Source organism: Halichoeres trimaculatus, unplaced genomic scaffold (assembly GCF_033239565.1).
Source record: "Halichoeres trimaculatus isolate MK-OKI-2021-1 unplaced genomic scaffold, fHalTri1.1 fHalTri1_scaffold_23, whole genome shotgun sequence".
NCBI lineage: Eukaryota > Metazoa > Chordata > Actinopteri > Labriformes > Labridae > Halichoeres > Halichoeres trimaculatus.
This window is the reverse complement of record NW_027437201.1, coordinates 11,713,504-11,733,575: the sequence shown is the minus strand read 5'-3', so window position 1 is coordinate 11,733,575 and position 20,072 is coordinate 11,713,504. Positions and strand designations below refer to the sequence as shown.

Sequence of the window (20,072 nt, the reverse complement as noted above, 5' to 3'; positions counted from 1 at the left end):
CGTGAAAAAACACATATGTTTTCATCTTATCTGTATCTACCTTTATTTTGAATATCCCAGGTCCCTGCCTCCGTTTGCACCCAGGCACCAGGTCAATGTGGCAAGCAGCCAAGAAAGAGCCAGATAACACAGGCCCTAATATTTACTCCTGTCTCAGTGAAGAATTTGGTGTGTGGAAATATTTGTGCATTTCTAGGAAAAGATGGGTCAACAGACAAAACACGTGCCACATGTAAACACGGCTGCTATGAGGTTGAATGCTCCAGAGACACAACAAACCTGGGCTTGCATCCAGAAATAAAACAGCTTTGACCTTTGTGCTAGTATAACCTGAAAAGGTTCTTTAAAATCATGTGTACATAAACAGTTTATGTATTTGAAAGTTTAACAGCCTTTTTTCATTTCATTTCCATCGGTCAAAAGTATTTTATAACCTGTCTTGCACTGCACGGCTTGTGAAGCACACCGAGGAAGAGAATACTCCTTTAACACTATGCATCTGAACAAACGTCTTAAATCTGGACAAACAAAAGTGATGGCACCTGCAAAATTCTGTCTGCAGCTTCTACTTCAACCATTCAACAAAGTTAGGGCATATAACAGCAATCACCCAAGGTTAAAAGAGATTAGCAAAACAAAACATTTGAAGTAACAGATTCTGATAACCAGCCTTGGCTCTGGTGTTGACTTAATGACTGAAAATATAGACACATCTGATTATGACTAAATTGATAAAATAGATACCATGTAAATTTACCAATATATGTAAAAATGCACAACAACTTTCTGCTGATACTCAAGAGGCTGTTATTTAGCTGTACCAGTGAGCACTTATAATATTGATTAATATTATGATTATTAATAGCTCATTTACATCTGTTGTTATGGACAGTATACAAAGACTTTAACGAACAGCATACAGACATACCAACCATAACACGGGTGGCTCTACAGTTAGAATAACAAGAAAATTACATCAAAGCAACTACACAGAACAGAATAGAATAGACTTGGAGATGGGTACCTTTCACATTTGAAACAATACTGTATTGATGCCTGGTACCTGTCAATCAGTTCCTGTACTCAACGGTACCAATTTTCTGGACTTTTTTGTGTTGTGTATGTGATAAGAAATATCCTTTTGTTTAACAATGAAGTATATATTTTTTCAATTTAACATATTAATTCTTCAATATTCAACCTTGTAATGCTGTGTTCATGTTCAGCATGGAATCGACTACTCCTCCACGCCCTCACAGTCACAAGGATACATTTAGGTACCTAAACATGGTACCTTTTGGTTTTATGTAAATCAGCACTCTGTACTTTTTACTGTACTCTGTACCTATAAAAGTACCCAATTCTGTATCCGCCCCTTAATAGAATAGAATAGAATAGAATAGAATATTCTTTATTGGTCCCTATGGGGGTTGTAGCAGCAGCAAAATAAAAAAAACGAAGTGCATAATGCATTAAGAAGTTGAATTAGTTATGAGGACTAAAGATGTAAAAATTAGAGCTGAAATGATTCCTCGAATGATTCGAGGTACTCGATTACAAAAAATACTCGAGTAATTTTCTCAGCCTCGAGGAATCATTTAATTTTAAAAAAGATCAAAGAGTGGTATTTCAAATAGAGCTGAGGCCATATTAAGAGAGTTTTCAGACCCCTCAAGCTACCTCTTATACAAAATAGCAACTAGCAACAAATCTAGCTTCTTTTCTGGAGTTTGGAGACTAATGGGTCATTCTACGAAACGCGTGCCATTTGGGTCCTCAGCATTTGATGAGATGTACAAGGCACAAAAAATGTGTCAAAGTGTGTTTACAAATTTTGGAGCTACCAAAGCAAGTGCTCTTATTGACATGCTGTATCAGAAAATTCTATTTCTTAAAGAGAAAAATTTTCATTTGAAAAATAACTGCTCTTTAACTATACAAAAATGTATTTTATCCGATTACTCGATTAATCGGGATTTTCAGTAGAATACTCGAATACAAAAATATTCGATAGCTGCTGCCCTAGTAACTATAACTCTTTATCCTTCCTTTATATAAAAGAATTAAGTACAGAATAAACAGTAAACAGTAAACTGTGACTATGGATAACACTTACAAAAGTGTTTTTTTAATATTGGAAGTGTTATGGATGAGTCCAGTTATGTTTAGTTATGTTGTTAAGCAATAAAACATCCAATTTTTCAAGTTATTTCAACCAATACTGGGAGCTTAACCTTTGTCCACACTTGAATTTGTTTTTTTTGTACCTATCAATTTGTTTTAGAAATAGACATAAAAGAAAAAAAATAGTTTTAAAACTAAACACCAAGTAAATCTGTTTTTAAATACAGAAGATAATGAGTCAGCTGGGAGGTGACATGTAGAAGCGCAGTGTTGTCTGGAGCACAAAATGAAAATGTTGCCTTATCAGCCAGAAATGATCATGTCCGAAGCGCTTTTTTAAGCTGTATCTGCTAATGTTTGCGTGGTGCTAATATTATTTTGCATGGCTTCTCGAGTGTAGAAAAAATAATATCTTACATGCTTTCTTAGGATATTAACAAACATCCTGTTGTGCTTAAAAAAAAATCTACAAAGCGCAATATTGAACTGTGAAACTCTTGAAACCCCTGCTTTTTAATCCACTATATGTGTAAAAAAAAAAGTGTTAGCAAATGTATTTTTCTCTAAATTGCTCAAAAAATACCGAGTAGTGCTTCAAGGCCTCTTTTCTGAGCTGCAGTCTTCCTTCAAGGAACTTGTAAATGTTTTATATGCAAACAGCCAACTCGGTTATTGTGCATCATCCATATTTATTAAGCCAGTTTCTGTTTAATCTCACATAACTGAGTATTGCATGGCGAAAAGGATGTTCAAATATGAAAGAGAACTTACTCTTTGTGTTGTTTACAACTTCCAAATTATCATAACAATTCCTGCTTCCAGTATTCATAATTTTTATTACCCTAAAAACATACTTCTGTGTTGGATTTTCATGTCATTGTCCTGAATAAACCCCCCCAGTGCTCAGCTTCACAGTAATTTCTCTGCTGCCTTTGTGAGTCTCCCCTTTGTGTTTGTTTACGCACATGCAGGTAGTGATTTCTCCCTGATAAAACATTAACCCCCAGCAGCCCACGTGCCCGTCACTTGTCCGACAGCCAATAGGATTTGAGCCTCAGTCTGCACACTCTGGTCTCAGCAGCTCTTGCAGTATTTTCTGTCCTTGCCTCAGTGCAGTGAGAGTTAATCTGCGACTAGGCTGCTTAATACGCACAAAGGGAAAACACACAGTAACCTGCTTCCTCAGTATGCAGCACCAGAGCAACGGCTTGAATCACAGTGTGAATTTTTTTCTTCTAACTCTGGTGCTGGTGTCTTATAATTCTCTGATTATGTCTTTTGATATTTCTGACTTATGCTCATCAAACAAAAAAACAGAAACAGCAAGCATCATGTGACTTTAAACTTAATTGTACATTATGTCCCATATTCATGTCCAGTGCTCTGGTAGATCTCTGTGCAGACAGATCTAGACTCAGATGATTCTTCTCTCTTTGCACCAGATCTTCTTCCCATGTGGGTCGATACAGTCTGTAGCTCTGACTCTTTCCAAGGTCTCCTGCAAAGAGACGACACACTTAGCTCTCATTTCGACACTGAAGACTTGTGTTGTGTTATTTTACTGGAGGAGAAGTGTGAGGTGGGCAGTTGAAAGACTTGGAGCAGAATTTCAAGTTATGATTTTTTTTTCTCCCCTTCAACCTGCCTTTAATATCTCTTTTTGAGTCAATATGAAGTCAAAGTTTGTTCCAGAACAAATAATTTAATCTGAAACGCCTCTGACACAGTACAGATTAAACTGGATCTACTAAAAATCAGTTTTCCTTCAAGAGCTGTTACTAAGTAGGCAGCCGTACTGTCCTGTCACCATTGATGTATTGTTTCCTCCATTCATCCATTGTGTTAAAGCAGCAACAAAGAGCCGATTACAGGTGATGACAGCAAAACGATTGTGTATTGTTGTCAGGAATTGTTGGCTAAGCTTGTTTCAGGTGTTCAGCTTGTATTTAGGTCAAACCATCCCTCCAGGATTTCTTTGGCTTTCTCTATGTTTTTAAGTTGCTGTGCATATTGGGTAGTACTTTTCTGGGGACATGATTCACACCCTCAGAAAGTGACACACCAATAAGGTCAATCTATTACATAATAGACTTTTAGGTTTAGATCTCAGATTTAATTGATTTATGTTTCAGATTCTTTTCACCATGGTTGCACAAGGCCTATCACAATAACTAATTTTGCTAGACGATTACTTTCCAAAATATTATTGCCGATAAACAATATTATTGTCACTATTTTTTGGATTTTTTTCCCATTTTTTCATTGATTTAGTTACGATAAATGGGATAATAAAGTGAGTACACCATATCAAAAGCAAGAAACTTTAATTTTCCTAAGAGTATTTAACTGTAATTAAAAGGTCAGGATCTTTTAAATAAAATAAATTAAACAAAAAATATAATAAATTTAACAAACAAGAAAGAGAAAAAAATACAATGAAAATGAAATGGACTCTCTTTTAGAAAAAAATACATGTCAATGAAAATAATTAATACTAATCAAAAACAATAAAACATAGACCCTATCTCAAAAGAAAAAACGAAACTCCAAAAAAAAAACCAACAACAATAAAAACTATAGCCTAAAGAAAAGGGAGTTTATACAGTTCCTGAATTGTTTGTAACATGTACTTTTTCCCAGTCAATCCGTACTGTCTGTCAAACATTTTTAACATTTCTGGCTTTCAGACGTATTGAAGGGCTGCATTTCTTTCACAATGTAGCTGTCTTTGAGCGCCCACCATTTGGCGCTTTTATTTCTATTTACTTTGCCGACCAAAAGCCTCAGTCAGAGCAGACTGTCAAAGAACAAGGCTCCGCTGCACCTCCCCTTCTTCTTTGTCGCCACTATTTTCAAACAAATGAGACATATCAGCTCGTTGGTGTTCATGAGCTCACACTTTGTTCATTCTGATGAAAAACAAAATATTCCCACACTGGGGCTGTGGCAGGCGGCTTAAGAACCGTATCTTTTGTGCCATCACTCATATTAGCGTGTGTTTCCTCCTTACCCCTCAGGGCGCTCACCTCAGCTGTCTCTGTGTGTACGAGTGAGCAGCCCCGTCTTCACCCCAAAGATCACATTTTTGACAGATGCTCACTCCGCTATAAATCCGCCAAATCTGCTATAGAACCTATGCACCCTGATGTTAGGAAAGATAGACGTAGTGAGCCATCTTCTCATTCAGCCTCTTTGGTCGAAAGAGAGAAAACAAACATGCATGTACTGTCAGTTTATCGAGGCTGGCAAACTTACTGAGGACGTTTTTATTTATCCTTTGGTTGATTGATTTATTGATTATCGTAACAGGCCTAGGTTGCACTCTTAAAAATGTATCACCATTTCCACAGCTCAACAAATGTGCAGAAAGGAGTTGGGTCTACGTGTGTCTCTGCTCTGCCCTCGGTCACAGCTTCTACAACACTGCTGTCATTCGTGAATCAGCAGATACTGACATTTTAAGGTTCTTTTAGTATTTGATGAAAACAAATATTACTTGATGATGCAGACTGAGAGAGAGCAGAGGACACACCAGTTGGGACTATTTATTAGTCCCAACTTCTGTGCTTTTAACAGGAAGCATCCATCACTACTTTTTTATTTACCAACGTTGTTGGTGCTACATCTCAACATGTCTGTTTTCTTTGAGTAAGGTAGAATGTATCAGTTGATGACAACAGTTCTCCACATTTAATTGAATTACTCTAAAGGTTTAACTGATCCAACATTTAGCCCCCATCGCTAAGAACAGGAAGGATCATCGGGGTCACTTCTGCATTCCAGGGTGTCTCTTTACCGCAGGAAGCAGCCAGCGAGACATGAGCCAGCGCTTCCTGCCAGGGGCACACAGTGGACACACTCACCTTTCACAACACCGTGCCACTCTTAACTTCCAAACTCGCCTCGGTCCACAAACTGAACATCCGCAGGGCTAACCTGCAAGCTGCAGCACTTTTAGGGGGCAAACGGGTCTAATTACAGGCCCCCTCCAGGGAGGAGCGGTGTCCCTGTCACGCTGGTGTTTTTCTGCATTGGAGCGGCGTGTCACTATCTGAGTATCCTGGGTGATAGAGCCAAGAGTAGATTAGATAACACGGGCTAGCATGAGGTGTGGGAATGTTGTTCTCCAACATTTCCCCCTTCCTTCTCTTTGGCGTGTTAGCATATTTTTCTTTAATACTCATGTGTGACTGCAGCTGCTGTTCACTGTTGTTGAATCATTGAGGTGATGACTCCCAATTCCTGAAAACTGCCTCCTTTCTTTGGAAAACAGCTGAACATTTCAACTGAAGGGCAGTTAGCAGGAAAATGCTCCCTAGAGGAATATTTAAGGAAATTTCGGTTAAGGTAATAAAACCATCTTTGGGGGATCGATGTTTTTAAGGGTCTGCAACATTAGTGTAACCTCATACTTGAATCATGTTGTCTCAGCAGATGGCTGTGGACCAATGACCTTGGTTCTGCCAGTGTAGGGACAAGGGATAGGCCACAGTTTTTGATTGTGATTAATCGATTAAAAATAGCGATTAATCGATTAAAAATGTAAGAAATAAAATAGTTTTTGACTTTTATCTCCACTGTAATTTTTTTTTCCAATGTTTTTACCAGCTTCTGTTTGTTATGTGATACAACCTCCAGACAGTCTTTGCAGGGCATCGGAAAGCAATTTGCTTTCTTGCTATTGAATAACCAAAAAAGGGCCAATTGTGGGAGCAAAAGGCCAAATTTTAAAAAAGTGGTTTAGGTGCAAACTTAAAGAAATAAAGAAAAAATACCCATACCTATACCATATCTACAACTTTAAATGAGTCTCTCTCTTTATGTCTCCTTGGGGCACCGGGTACTATTCGATTTTTCAATTATTGGAATAATCTGCAAATAGTTTGCTGTGACTAACAAATACTGCTTTTGGTTGAAAAGCCCACTCCTAATAAGGACTTTTTAAGTATCATATTATTATGTTTGTTGAACCGATTAATTGATATATTCGCGAAAATGTCATCACAAACAAATCCCAATCCTTGGAGGTGCCAACCTCTTTTCTTTCATTGTTGACCCTCGGTGATCTCAGGTTATTTTGTCAGGCTCTTATTTTTAGCTGGCAGCCTCCTACCTAAACTCGGCCTCCCTGTGGAATACAGAGGGTTTGTTATTTTCCTGGTCACAAATGCCGGGGACACTGTGAAGGAAACCAACCCGAGCAGCAGAATGTTCATAATGTTCGTAACGAAGGTGTACTATTTCTGAGCAAGCCAAACATGTTGTTCTTGTAGAATTGCAGCTCCAAGGTGCCGGGTTTAGTGTTGTTTTTGGCACATGTGTGTACTATGTTCATCCTGGCAGCAGAACAATAGCAGCGCTGGCACAAAGGAGGGTCAAAGCAGGGTAGAGCACAGGGGCAAGATGACTCAGTGAGCTTTTGTGCCAGTGGGAATCTACAAAGCAAGATTACTTTACAAACTCAGTCTAAGTTTATTTAGTTTGCTAAATCAGATTTACTGTGCATAGCAGCTGAATCAGGAAGTGCTTAAAATTCAGACTGTAATGCAACCATGAGGAGACCCTGGGGAAACAGAGAGCAGCTGGGATTCCCCTAAAGTTCCCTCCAGTTATACAAAACAGTTTGAGAGATATCCGTTCATAAACACTGCAGAACTTCCCTTTGTCCCATTTACATTAAAAACACTGCTGAAGTAATTCTGTTTGTTGGTGTTTGAACATTTCTCTTACAGACAACTAGTGGAGAAGACATAATAGGATTTCTTACCTACAAGCAGAATTGGAGTTTGATATTTGAGGTTTTGTTGCCATTTTTCAGAGTAAAGAAGCTAGGCTTATTGCTTTTTTTCTGTGAGACTGAACGTAAAACATCACACAAGACAAACAAGACAATTCTCCACCAATTGTTGCCTCAATACAGAATATGGTGCTAGTCAGTTTGTTTTATTCTTGGAAATGTTGTAGTATCCTTTCTTTCTGGAAGCATCAAGATCACACAAATGTGTTAAAAAAAAAGCTTTTAAAGACAAAACCACCACTAAGAAAAACACAATTTTACAAAGTGTAAAACATGAAATAAATGTTGTTTCACTTCCTGTTTTGGACCTGAGTTAACACTTTCCTCTCCCTTTCCCTCAGATGTGCACCCCAGCCAACACACCAGCAACGCCCCCCAACTTCCCGGACGCGTTGACCATGTTCTCCAGGCTGAAAGCATCTGAGAGCTTCAACAGCGGCAGCGGCGGCAGCCCCATGGCCGCCTCCATGGCCACCTCACCCCCACCCCCTCAGGTCGGCGGCTGGGGCGTCTCACCAAACATACCCAACGTGCCGCAACCACCACAAGGACTCTGGACTCAGGGGCAGCCCCCTACGCAGCCCTGCCCTGCTTGGCCCACGGGGGTGAACCCTCACACGGGCGCAGAGCAGAAGGCTAGTGTAGCGATGGAGGCTGAGAGATGAAGGGCGGCACGGGACTCGAAAAATACCCCTGGGGAAGAGGATGGAGGGGTTAATGATCGGGGATGGGAGGGGGTAACGGGGTAGAAATGGGTTTTGGTCTTTTTTTCCCAAAAGATGGATGGAAACAAAAGAGACGGATTCTACGCAAACCAAGAAAAACTCAATATGGACGATTTAAGAAGAGGAGAAAACCAATGCAAAATATCAAAACAAAAATAGACAAAAAAAACAAACAGATACGCACACGTATAGTAATAAGAGAGCAACTGAAATCTTTGTTAGTTTTTCCTAAGTAAATGCATAGATAAGAGAATATTATTGAACTAAAAAAACAGAAATTTTTAAAAATTGTCACGCCCAAGGATTCTTTGTGATGTTCAAGGACTTTCAAGGCAGCAAACTTAATTTTTAGTCGTTTATTTTTTTTCCATGGTTTCAGCCGGTGTTTTTTGGCCACTGGTGTTCTGTGTTTCTGTCCGTGCTGCATGAGGAGCGAGGGACTTGCAATGCAGTGTTTGAGATTGACTCAGATACCAACACGCACTTGAGTGTGAGTGTGTACGCATGTGAGCTGGGGAGGGGGAGGGGGAAGGGGAGGGGAGGGGGGACTCGGTTTGTAATCAAAAATGTATAAACACACACACACAAATATGAATATCACACACACACTCACACACAAACATGTAACATTAGAGGAAAAACACCTCCATACTGTCATCCCCATCGATGAAAGGTGGGGCTTTTCTTACCTCACCTGGTGGTCACCTGACTTCTTTCAGCCAATCAGGGATTCTTGTTAAACCAACCGTTGCCGCTGCAGGACGAGTTTTTAAAGGTTTTTTTCATAACGGCAGCAGCCGCTCTGGTTGTCACTCACTGATCCTCACTGCGAAGGCTTTTCCTGACAGTTTTGAAACCTGGACTCTGACTACAACTTTCCTCTCTCGAGATTTGAGTTAACACAAGAAAATGCAAGGTCATGGTTTAATATAACACCATTTATAACGTCAACTGTTCCAGTTTTGTCCAAAGGTAACGGGAGGTGGCTTTGAAAGCGGGCGGGACTCTTCCGGTTTTTATTTCTAAGAGTGAATCAAACGCAGCTAAAGTGGGCTACAGATAAAGAAGACAAACACGACTACTCCATCTTTGTAAAACCAGTTTGCCACTTTGCATGACGTGTCCGTAACATGTAACATCTTTTGTAGCAAACACACATAAGGTTGAGTTGTGTTAATTGAGGGTGGGTGGAGTCAAGGGTGAGGGGTGGGGTGGTGGGTTTTTTCCCAAAGCTAATGGAAATGCAGCAGAGGGGCATTTCTTTGTCGAATCAGCGCTGTCACTGTAAAAGCAAAAACATTTTTGGAAGCGAGGGGAGCCCACCACGCCTATTTGGGGGACACTACAGACTACTTTGAGATATACAGTATATATGTTCACCCTCAGATTCTGTACTACAGAGGGGTTTTTACAACGTTTAAGACTCCAGTTCCGACTGGTCCCTGGTCCTGGACAGTTCAGGGATGACCCTGGTATACGGCAATATTTTAAAAAAACAGGGTCGGCCCCTTTTTTAGTTTCTCCTGTTTGGATTATGTTGATACGAAGAAGATGAGAGATATTTTGAATAGTTGAGGGGTGTTTTCTTTTTTTAAAATGGATGGAGAGATGATTGGAAAATAACGGATATAATAATGAATAAATAAAAGTTCCTTTTTATTATTTAGACTAAACTAATGTTTGAGTTCATCCTTTTCCATGCTTCATACTTTATTTGGTTAAATCAGAGCGTGTCTGGGTGGGCCTGTTCCTAAATGGTTTCTCATGTTTGTTTCCCCACTTGTATGACTGTATGAGACCATTCCCACAATATTTGTGGACTACCTGATAATTAACTTATCATTTTTGTGAACCTAAATAAATATTGTATGTCAACCTAACCCCTATGGTTTACTGCATTGTGTTGATATTGACTCTAAAGGTCTTTCAGGGATTGACATTTTGCCTCCTTATAAAGATGTTTCGTGTTGTGTTTGTGTGTGTGTGGGAGCAGGCGCTCGCTAGATTCCTGAGCACTGTGTTAAATAATGACAGAGGGAAGATGGATGCATCATAATCTCATGCTTGGCTACCTCTCAGCCAGGGGGATTTAATACAGTGCCCCAGCCAGACTACAGAGTCACAAACCTCTTCTCTGTTTCTCAGTGAGTGTTTGTGGGAACCAAGAAGTCTGCTTGATATTTTGGAGCAGGAGTGGCCATCCATGAAAGCCTCTGAAAGCCTGAGTTCGGCTCTGCGGTGGCCGCTATCAGCACCTCCCCTGAATCCCGGCTCTTAAGATGTAAACACAAACAAACACCAGCTGTCCACACGCATCCAGTCACCATACAGAAACACCAACCACACATGCCAGTGGTGTATTGGTCTTGATGGTGGTGGTGGTGGAAAAAACTGGGGAGTCACAGAGTCCTCCGTGTCCTCAGCTCAACTTCTGACTGCTTCCTCCTCAGCAGGAAATAAAAGAGATCTCCTTTGCTGATTGTGTGCTACTTTGCCAAATCTTTGAGCTGCCGAGAGAGTGTCAGCAAGGTCGGGTGAATGCCGACAACTTGGCACTGGATACCGCAGTGCATCTGAGAATGTGGGAACGGGAATAGGAACAGTTCAGCCTAACTCAAGGCAGTAAAAGGGGTCTGGAGGTCATGATTACTTGGCTTATTTCCCTCCTTTGCATCTGTCATTACCTCGGTACATTAAGTGCTTTAAGGTGAAGTCTTCATCTTTTAGATTCTCCATGCACTCTCTTCCACCCCTCTCTGCAGACTGGCTATACATCAATTTCAAAACAAGCTAAAAATCAAAACATCTTTCTTGCTAACCTGATTTCAGGACAGAAACTTCCTTGCTAGAGGAACAATGTTTAAGTACTTCATCTCTGTACAAGTGCAAATTTTCTCATGCTCAAATACTGTCGTATCCTTCACACAAAACCAGAACATTTGTTTCTGGGTCACTGAACACTGTGGACACAACACCACCTCACAGATGGCGAACCACCAGTCCACCTGTCCTGCTTTATGTGTAAACAATACTATATTAGCTGTGTTCTGCAGGGCAATTTGGCTTTATTACTGGTGAGTTTGTCTGACCTTAATTAGTGTTTGAGTTGTTTTCTGTCAACAAAGACGATTTACCAGTCTAAGAGCAAGCAGCAAAGCCCAGTGTCAAAAGCCAACACAGAAAATATGAGAATCTACAGCTCAAAGCAGGGTGTTGTGGGATTTTTTTTTAAAGGATTAAAGATTTACAGCTAAAGATTTTTTTTCTCACACTGGTGTTTTAGAAAACCCTAATTTCCCCTGAAAAGACCTGGCTCTTTAAGGCTACCTGCTCCACAAACCCCCTTCTCTCTGATTGGTCAGCTGTCTGGAGGCCCGTGCAGGCAGTTATTGGTGGTCCTTGGTGTTTGAGGCTCGCCATTACAGCTTGTCATGAACAAGGTGAGAGATCCTTATGTTATGAATTCATCATTTTCACAAGTCTTGTGAAGATCTTGAGAAACTTTTGCAGTAATTTTTTAAGAAAAGAAACATTTTGAGCACTTTAGACTCTTGGATTTCTACAACATATGAACATGGAGTGGTTTGAAAATCTGCACATAGTACATAATATGGGCATTCAGTATTTCAACTTTACAACCATGTCAAAAATTTTGGAAAGCATGATACCCCTCTTTAAGTTTTCACCTAAGGCTGGCTCTAAGTAATTATATTAAGCTACATGTAAAAAATGCTCTTTTGATGACAGAAAAAGAAGAAAAATTAGATGAAGGAATCGATGGACCCCTTCAGTTTAATACCTCAGTCATTCAAAAAAAAAAAAAAAAAAAAAAAAAAAAAACAGACAGAAGAAAAATAATTGTTATACGTAGCTTAGGCTAAATGGAACAGAGGTTAGCTTTAAAATAACCATCTAGTGTTACCCCTTTACCTCGTGGCTCTGTTTCTGCCTAATGATAATTTAAATGAGTTGAAAATAAAGTCACACTGTTAGATGACTCATGTGTAGATTGAATGCTAATGTTACTGGCAATTAGCAATGTAATCTTTTAGAGGAGTGCTATAAAAATAGATGGGGTACCTCAGGCTTTAGAGGAAGGGGGAATCTGAGGACACTGAACTGTGTGTGTGTGTTTGTGTGTGTGTGAGTCTGAGTGTGTGTGTTGGTTGGGGTGGGGGTGGGGGTGGGGGGTGACATTGGTTGCACTTGTAACCCAGCACCTCACCTTCCTCTGTTCTTCCTACAGGTGGATCTGCAGCAGAGCTCCAGCTTGTGGCAGGAAGTATGAAAAAGGTGACGCACATTGTAAACATACACAAAGAGTCTGGCAGAGTTCAATTAGAGAGCAAGGGAGTGAGAGTGTGAATCATACTGAAAAAAAGTTAAGGAAGGGTTGAATTTATTTCTAATGAATGCCTGAAAAGTGAACAAAAATACATTTTTATTTCTTGGGAAAAACAGCTGCCTTCAATTTAACCCCACACAGTCCTTAAAAAGGGAACAGAGAAATAGTGACATTTAAGAACAAGGATAATGTGTCAGCATGAGTCTAAGGTTTCCCAAAGGGACTGTCAAGTGTTTCATCCAGTGTAGTTTTTGTGAAGTGGTCTAACCCATGGATGTAACATATCTGTGCTGGACACTGTGTATGGCTGTTCATACCAAAATTGCTTTTTGTAAAAGACTAAGAGAGACATGAATTCTTATTGTAGATATTATAGCATGTCAAAGTCTCTATGCTATAAGTAAGAAGAGACTTCTGTGTTTTTTCTGCTGTAAATGATTTCTTGGATTAATTTTATAGTGATGGTAGACACAGGAGCTGAACTGTCAGACAGAAAAAAGGAAAGATGAGCAGAAGAAAGCTAAACAGGAGAAGGAAAGAGCACAGGCAAAAGGCTAAACAGGATGACGTTCATTCCAACCTAAATGCAGATTGTCTGTTCAAACTTGAGAATCTGTCTATAAAATGAAGAGTGAATTTACGTTAGCTCTGTTGGTAGGTAAGCAATGGTAGGACATTACCAGGACTCACTAAAATTACTCATTACTGACATGTCTCAGAGCACTGAGCTTTCAGCGCTACATATAGCCAGCCACTAAACTATGGTACATACTAACATTTGCTTGTTGTCAAGTTTCAAACAACAGCGTTATGTAACTGTTGATAAATACTTTACCTTATTGCGCTGTGTCCTGTAAAAAGTTGTCTTGAACTAAGAAAATTTGTTGTAAAACAAGATCTGATCTCTATTCATTTCCAAAACAAACATCCGCCTTGTTAAGAGTCATGTCTTCATGACAGTGTGCGACCAAAAGGTGTCACTGCAGTTCAATTAAAACAGATACTGCTCACAGCCTCTCAGGTAATAATGCCACTTTTATTCGATCTGTTTTATCACAGATAGTCTGTTTTATTTCTCTGAAGAGACAGTTATTGTAAAAGAAGTAACATCAGTCATCTGGATGATCCAGTTTTTCATTTTATCAGTATCCTGACATGGTTCGCGCATGTCTAACGGTACCAAAAGGCACTGTTATATCTATTACTTCAACCAGCATTGGTGCCACCATCTGTAGTGTGTGTGTGTGTGTGTGTGTGTGTGTGTGTGTGCATGCCCGCAGTGAACCTGTGACAATGGCTGTGTGCCATTTCAGCCACTCTGCGGCTGAGATCCTGAATTGCAGACAAAGCCGGCTTTATCTCTGCTCTCACTGTTGTATCAGTGCCGCCTGGCTGGACGCATTAGCACCGGACTGAACGGCAGCACACACACAGGCACACACATACACCATCACCAAAACAATACCTTACACTAAGACTGGGGTGGAGGAAACTGGTAGTGTGGGACTCAGTGTGTAAAGGTGAATGTGTGTGACATTAAAATCATCACTGACACATGCAGTTTGTGATCTCATGCCATGTTATGTGGTTATGAGCAGGATGCAAGTATAACGATGCATCACACAAAATACCTTTGATGGGTTTCCTTAGTACGTCAGATTTGCCTGAAAAAGAATATGTCACGTGCATCTAGTTTCTGTTATTTTCACTTCCCTCTTTTTGTCCCTCTCAATATCACCCTCTTTCCACCTCCTCCATCTTTGTCTCCTCCATGCACACAACTGCTCTCCCTCTCTTCTTCATTCTCACTTTCTGTCTCCCTGAAACTCCCTTCACAGAGCCTGGAATGTGTGGACAGATTTTCAAAAGAAAAACCCAGAAGAAACGAGCCATAAAACACGTTTACAGGTGAACAAGCAGGTTGTTACTCAGCGGGATGTCAGAGCCACAGACGTTAACACAGGAACAGTGAATTTGACTGTTAACCCTGTGTGATACAGATCCGTCTGCAGATGCAGATTCTGTATTATCCTAGAGTCTACTTAATCATCAGCTGTCAGGTTTTCATGCTCTATCCTTATGCACAGCTTAAATTCATGACGAAGTTAGAGCCCAGTGCTGTCTGCTTTACATCAAATGGAATTTTCTGCTTCAATCCTGCTCTGCAGCTTTGCTCTGCTGTGTTGACTGTGCGGCGGCTCTGTGGTGACAGCAGGGGTTCGATTAGATTAGATAGATTAGATGAAACATTAATGATCCCTGTGGGGAATCAGGCCATAGCAGCAAGCAGAAACCGAGAGTACACATCAAAGACAAAAGGAGTGAAACAAAAAGACGGTGTATGTAAACATGCAGCTAACAGTACCCGCATTTAATCAAAGCCCACAGACACGACTTAAGAATAATGCAATGAGGCACCGTTAGATAACAGATGTATTTATCTGCAAATGCTTTTGGTTAACATGGCTACAAATCCGTGTGTAGACTTTCCAAATGATTTTTAAAGAGGATGCAATTATCACCTTCAACCACCTAATGCAAAAAGTAGCCCAAATTAGCCTCTTTATTTTTAGCTTAATCAAAAAGTGGCCCAAATGTAACTATTCATAATGGGCTATTTCAAAAAGAAACCTTAGATTAACCTCTTAATTTTTAGTTAACACAAAAAGTAGATAAAATTTACCTTTTACTTTTGGGATACTTCAAAAAGTTGCTGAAGGCTGCCTCGAGGAGTAACTGGAATACCCCTCTTCATTTTGGGCTACTTTTTGAAGTAGCCTAAATATACCATTTTACTTTGGGTAACCTCAAGAAAAAAAAAAAAAAAAAAAAAAGAACATACCCCCCCCCCCCCCCCCCCCCCCCCCCCAAAAAAAATAAAATAAAAATAAAAATAAAATAAAAATAAAAAAATAAAAAAACTATTTAAAAACAATAACAACGAAAAACAGAAACAACGCAGGAAAACAAAAATGGCTGTCAATTTCAGGCTACCTTGGAAAGAAGCCCTAATGAACCTCTTCATTTTCTTCAAAAGAAACTTTTTCTTCTTCAAAAAGTAGCCTAGATAAATGTCTTCCTTTTTTGGCTCATTAAAAAGTAGCCTAAATTACCCTTTTCATGTTTTGCCACTTTTCTAAAGTAGCCTAAATTTGCCTCTTCAATTTAGGCCACTTTAGAAAAAGGGCCAATTTTATTTCTTTACCTCTAAAAGCAGCCTAAATTAACCTCTTTATTTTGGGCTCCTTAATAAAGCAACCCAAACTTACCCCTTTATTTTTGGCTACTTTTAAAGTAAGCCAAATTAACCCCCTTTTTTGATACTTGAAAAAGTAGCCCTAATTTACCTTTGATTTTGGGCAGTAGCACATATTTACCCCTTTATTTTGGGCTACTTCATAAAATAGTCCAGACTGACTCCTTCATCTGAGACTCCTCTGAAACTAGCCCAAACTGCCCTTTTCATTTTGAGCTTTTTTTCAAAGTATCCCAAATTTGCCTCCTTGTTTACTGATACTTCAAAAGAAGCTCAGATTGCACTTTCTGTTTGGGCTACTTGAAGAAATAGCCCAAACTTACCTTTTCATTTTGGGTTCTTCAAAGAAGCAGCCAAATATTTCCCTCTTTATTTTGGGCTACATTCAGAAATAAAGCTCTTTTTTTCATTCTGGGCAACCTTAAAAAGTAAAATTGGTTCGGACCGGATTTCCAGATTCGGTCCAGATTGGATCTGGATTAGGTCTGGACCACACGTTGGATTGGGTTCAGACTGGATGTGCAGATTAGGTTCATATCTGGATTAGGTTGGAATTGGGTTCAGACGGGGCTTTACCTCTTCATTGTGGGCTACTTCAAAAAGTAGCCCACAATTAAGCTTCTCATTTCTGCCAAAAACAAAAGTCCTTAAAAGTCATACTCAACAAAATTAAAGCAATCTTCACATGAAGAGGATTGGGCTCACAAAACTCAGCGAGGGTTGACATCAGGGAACCAAGAATCTTTCTTTAAAAGTGTTACACTTTAATTAATAACTCAGAGATCACATTCAGTGACACTGACTCACCATTCCACCACCCTTACCCTGCAGTTACAGCTAAAGAGCGTAAAATCCTTTCAGACTGACATTTACTCTAAAACACGACTCCTCTGTCTATTTTTAGGCACAAAGCACTTGGTTACCTAGCAAGTGAGCCTCCTCACCAACTCTCTGGTTCCTAACAGACCTTGTAGATATGGAGCATATCTCACAGTTACCTTGTCAGTGACCCTCACACAGTGTGAAAGAGCTTCACAGGTCGTGTTTTCCAGTATCTGCAGTTGATGATGGGAACAGAAGTGAGTTCACATGTGTTGACAAGTCAATCCACCTGAGAAAAATGAGCCTGCACCCCACAGGGAGACACACTGTGATAACACCCCAGAAAACTCTTGTGATTTGTCACTGTGATTTATCTCCGCTGTAACCCGTTCAAGGCATAACAACAAGGCCCTGTGTGGTTTTTAATCTCTGAATTTACAGCTGAATTACACTGCACGCACACTTTTAAGAGGAAGCACTATTACATAACCGTCTTGTTGTAACAGATGAATTACAGCAGCTGTATGTGTGTGTGTGTAATTTGTGTTTGCGGGGAAAGTGATGTAGTGTCTCTGATGCAGAACTAGATCCATCCTCGCTGGCCTGTCACTGCGGCTGCAGACATCGTTTTTCATATGAGACCTGCATCCTGGCAGCATGCCTGACATCCACTCCTGTCCTGCCCCCCCCACCTCTTTTAATGTTTCTCTCTTCTGCTTGTCCTCTTAACACAAACACACTCCTCCTCTTTCTTCTACTCGCCTCAGACCAGCCTGAATGGTGCAGTGATCTTGCCCAATCTGCACAAAAAGTGAAAGAAAATCTGCCCTAGTTTGATGACATCATCATGTTACGCCAACATGTGTGCTGCTGTGAGTGTGTGAGTATTAAAATTCTCCTCCTGATAGTCAGTGTGTGAGTCCAGCTGCACAGGAAGTGGTTGTAACAAAGGTTTTATTCAGACAAGAGGACGGAAATACAAACACACAGTCACCCACATTTGAGGGTATCTGCAATGATGTCATTAGTACAAGCAACATAATCTGTTCCTGATGCTAATCCTGACCCAAAAACTTGAGTCCTAACTGTAATATAATGTTCTACTGAAATGATAAAAGGCATAAAATTTGCCGTTGTGAAGAATGTTAAATTAGGACACCTAACTTCACCAATAAGAAATAAAATAAGAGAAACAAAGAATGAACTATGAATTATAAATGTTCAAACTTGTGTAGAAGGACACATGAAGAATGATGGAGTCACTTTCAAAAAAAGAGGTTTAAAGTTGCCCTTGAATAGAGAACTCCAGTCTGGTCCCCACAAGTCTATAAATACACACTCACACACACTCACACACATAATCTGTGCATGACGCAACCCTCTGAGCAACTGTATGCCGTCATCACTGAGACGTCCAGTGGGAGGGACTAACCGGTACAACGTCCCACTCTTTAATGGACACACAGGCTGACAGACAATCATCTGCCTGCTTCAAAGAGCTGAATGAAAGAACAGACAGTAAGCCCAGAGTGACCCACATCACTGCTGTGGAGCGTAACCAGCCTGTTCAAGATGAAGTCATATGATAGACCACCTCTGGGTGTTATTGGTTATGTAACAGCCCTCTGTTGTGGCTGGGAGTTGCAGAGGGCTGTTCATGTGATGTGAAAGTGTTTCAATATGCGTCTGTGTGTTGTTGCTTACCTTGTCTGGGCTAAATCATGGATTATGTTTCTTCAAATTTAAAAATTTACTTCAAAAAGAGAGCTCCTCAACTTTTTTTGCATTTGGTATGGAGTATTTTCACGTGATATGTTCAGTATTATCTAAATCGAGCTTGACCGTTAAAAATGAATCAAACAAAAGCTGCACTTTGTCATAAATCTGCTCTCTTGCTATCATTTCATATTACAGGGATCCTTAAATCTAGCTACACCCATTAAATTGTCTTATTTTTGATCAAGTGGTGCTTTTTCTGTTTTAGTTGCCAGTGTAAAACAACAGATTTTGTTATTGCCTAATATTTTTTAAATGTAGCATAACAAGCAAATAACATTTTCATGTAAAAAGCCCAAAACCTTAATTTTTAGAGTGGTTAAATGGCATGACGTAGGAACAATATAACAAAACAAATTAAAGCCGCAAGTGGCGATAAACGGGGCCCTCACCTCACATGTGCCCGTTGCAGCATGTTGTGGCATGTTGCGGCCGTCGCATGTGCAGCAAGACTTGCCTCAGCCATCAGCCTTGAGTAAGATGATGTTTGGCCCCTACATCAAGCATACATGGGTAACCTTGGTGATAAAGTAGAATGCAGTACAGCTTTTGATTGTTGACTTTGATATGTTTATCATTTTCAGTGTTTAAGGTGAAAGATCTTTTAGGAAGGTGGATGATTTGCGGTATTTTGGGGATGTGTATTTGTCCATTGATGGGACTATTCCTGTCACCCTAATGCACCTTTGTATGAGAGCAGAGTGGGGCTGTGGCATTGTGTTTTAAACTTAAAACAGATTGGAAAACATATGTGAACGATACTACCATGCACTTCCAGAGGGTGGTGCTCTTGCAGTAGCAGAGATTGAAGGTCATATATGTGTTGGGAGATGGACCTTGACATGTTTGTGAAATTTGAAGCAAATTGGACTTCGTATGAAAGAGCTGCAATGACTTCCTGGTTCATGGCACTATATCAGAGTTTGATAGTGCGCCATATGTATCCCCCCCACAAACGTAAAATCCTGACCTTTAACTGAAATTTCTGAACTTTGTGTTCAGAATTCCCTATGGTCATATGAGACTTTTTTTAAGGTCTTGTCATTATTGTTATGCGTAAAAAATTTCAGACCTGTAGGCCAAAGAAGTTTGTCTGATTTTTTCAGTGGCTAGGGGGGCCTGTGGAGCAGTTATCGGCCCAAAACCACTGCAGTCATTCTATTTCCCACAGGGCTGAATTTTTTGGCATGCTACATTTTGACTTTAAGCACATTGAAGGCACATAAT

General features: G+C 40.0%; 1 protein-coding gene across 1 annotated transcript in view; it reads left to right on the top strand.

Moving 5' to 3' along the window:
- Nucleotides 1–10,521, top strand: part of ubald1a (UBA-like domain containing 1a) — a 29,635-nt gene extending 19,114 nt beyond the window's left edge. The window contains exon 3 of the mRNA XM_074664054.1: nt 8,263–10,521. Coding sequence (XP_074520155.1) covers nt 8,263–8,586 — 324 coding nt within the window. The 3' untranslated portion in view covers nt 8,587–10,521. The remainder of the gene's footprint in view (nt 1–8,262) is intronic.
- Nucleotides 10,522–20,072: the final 9,551 nt, after the last annotated feature.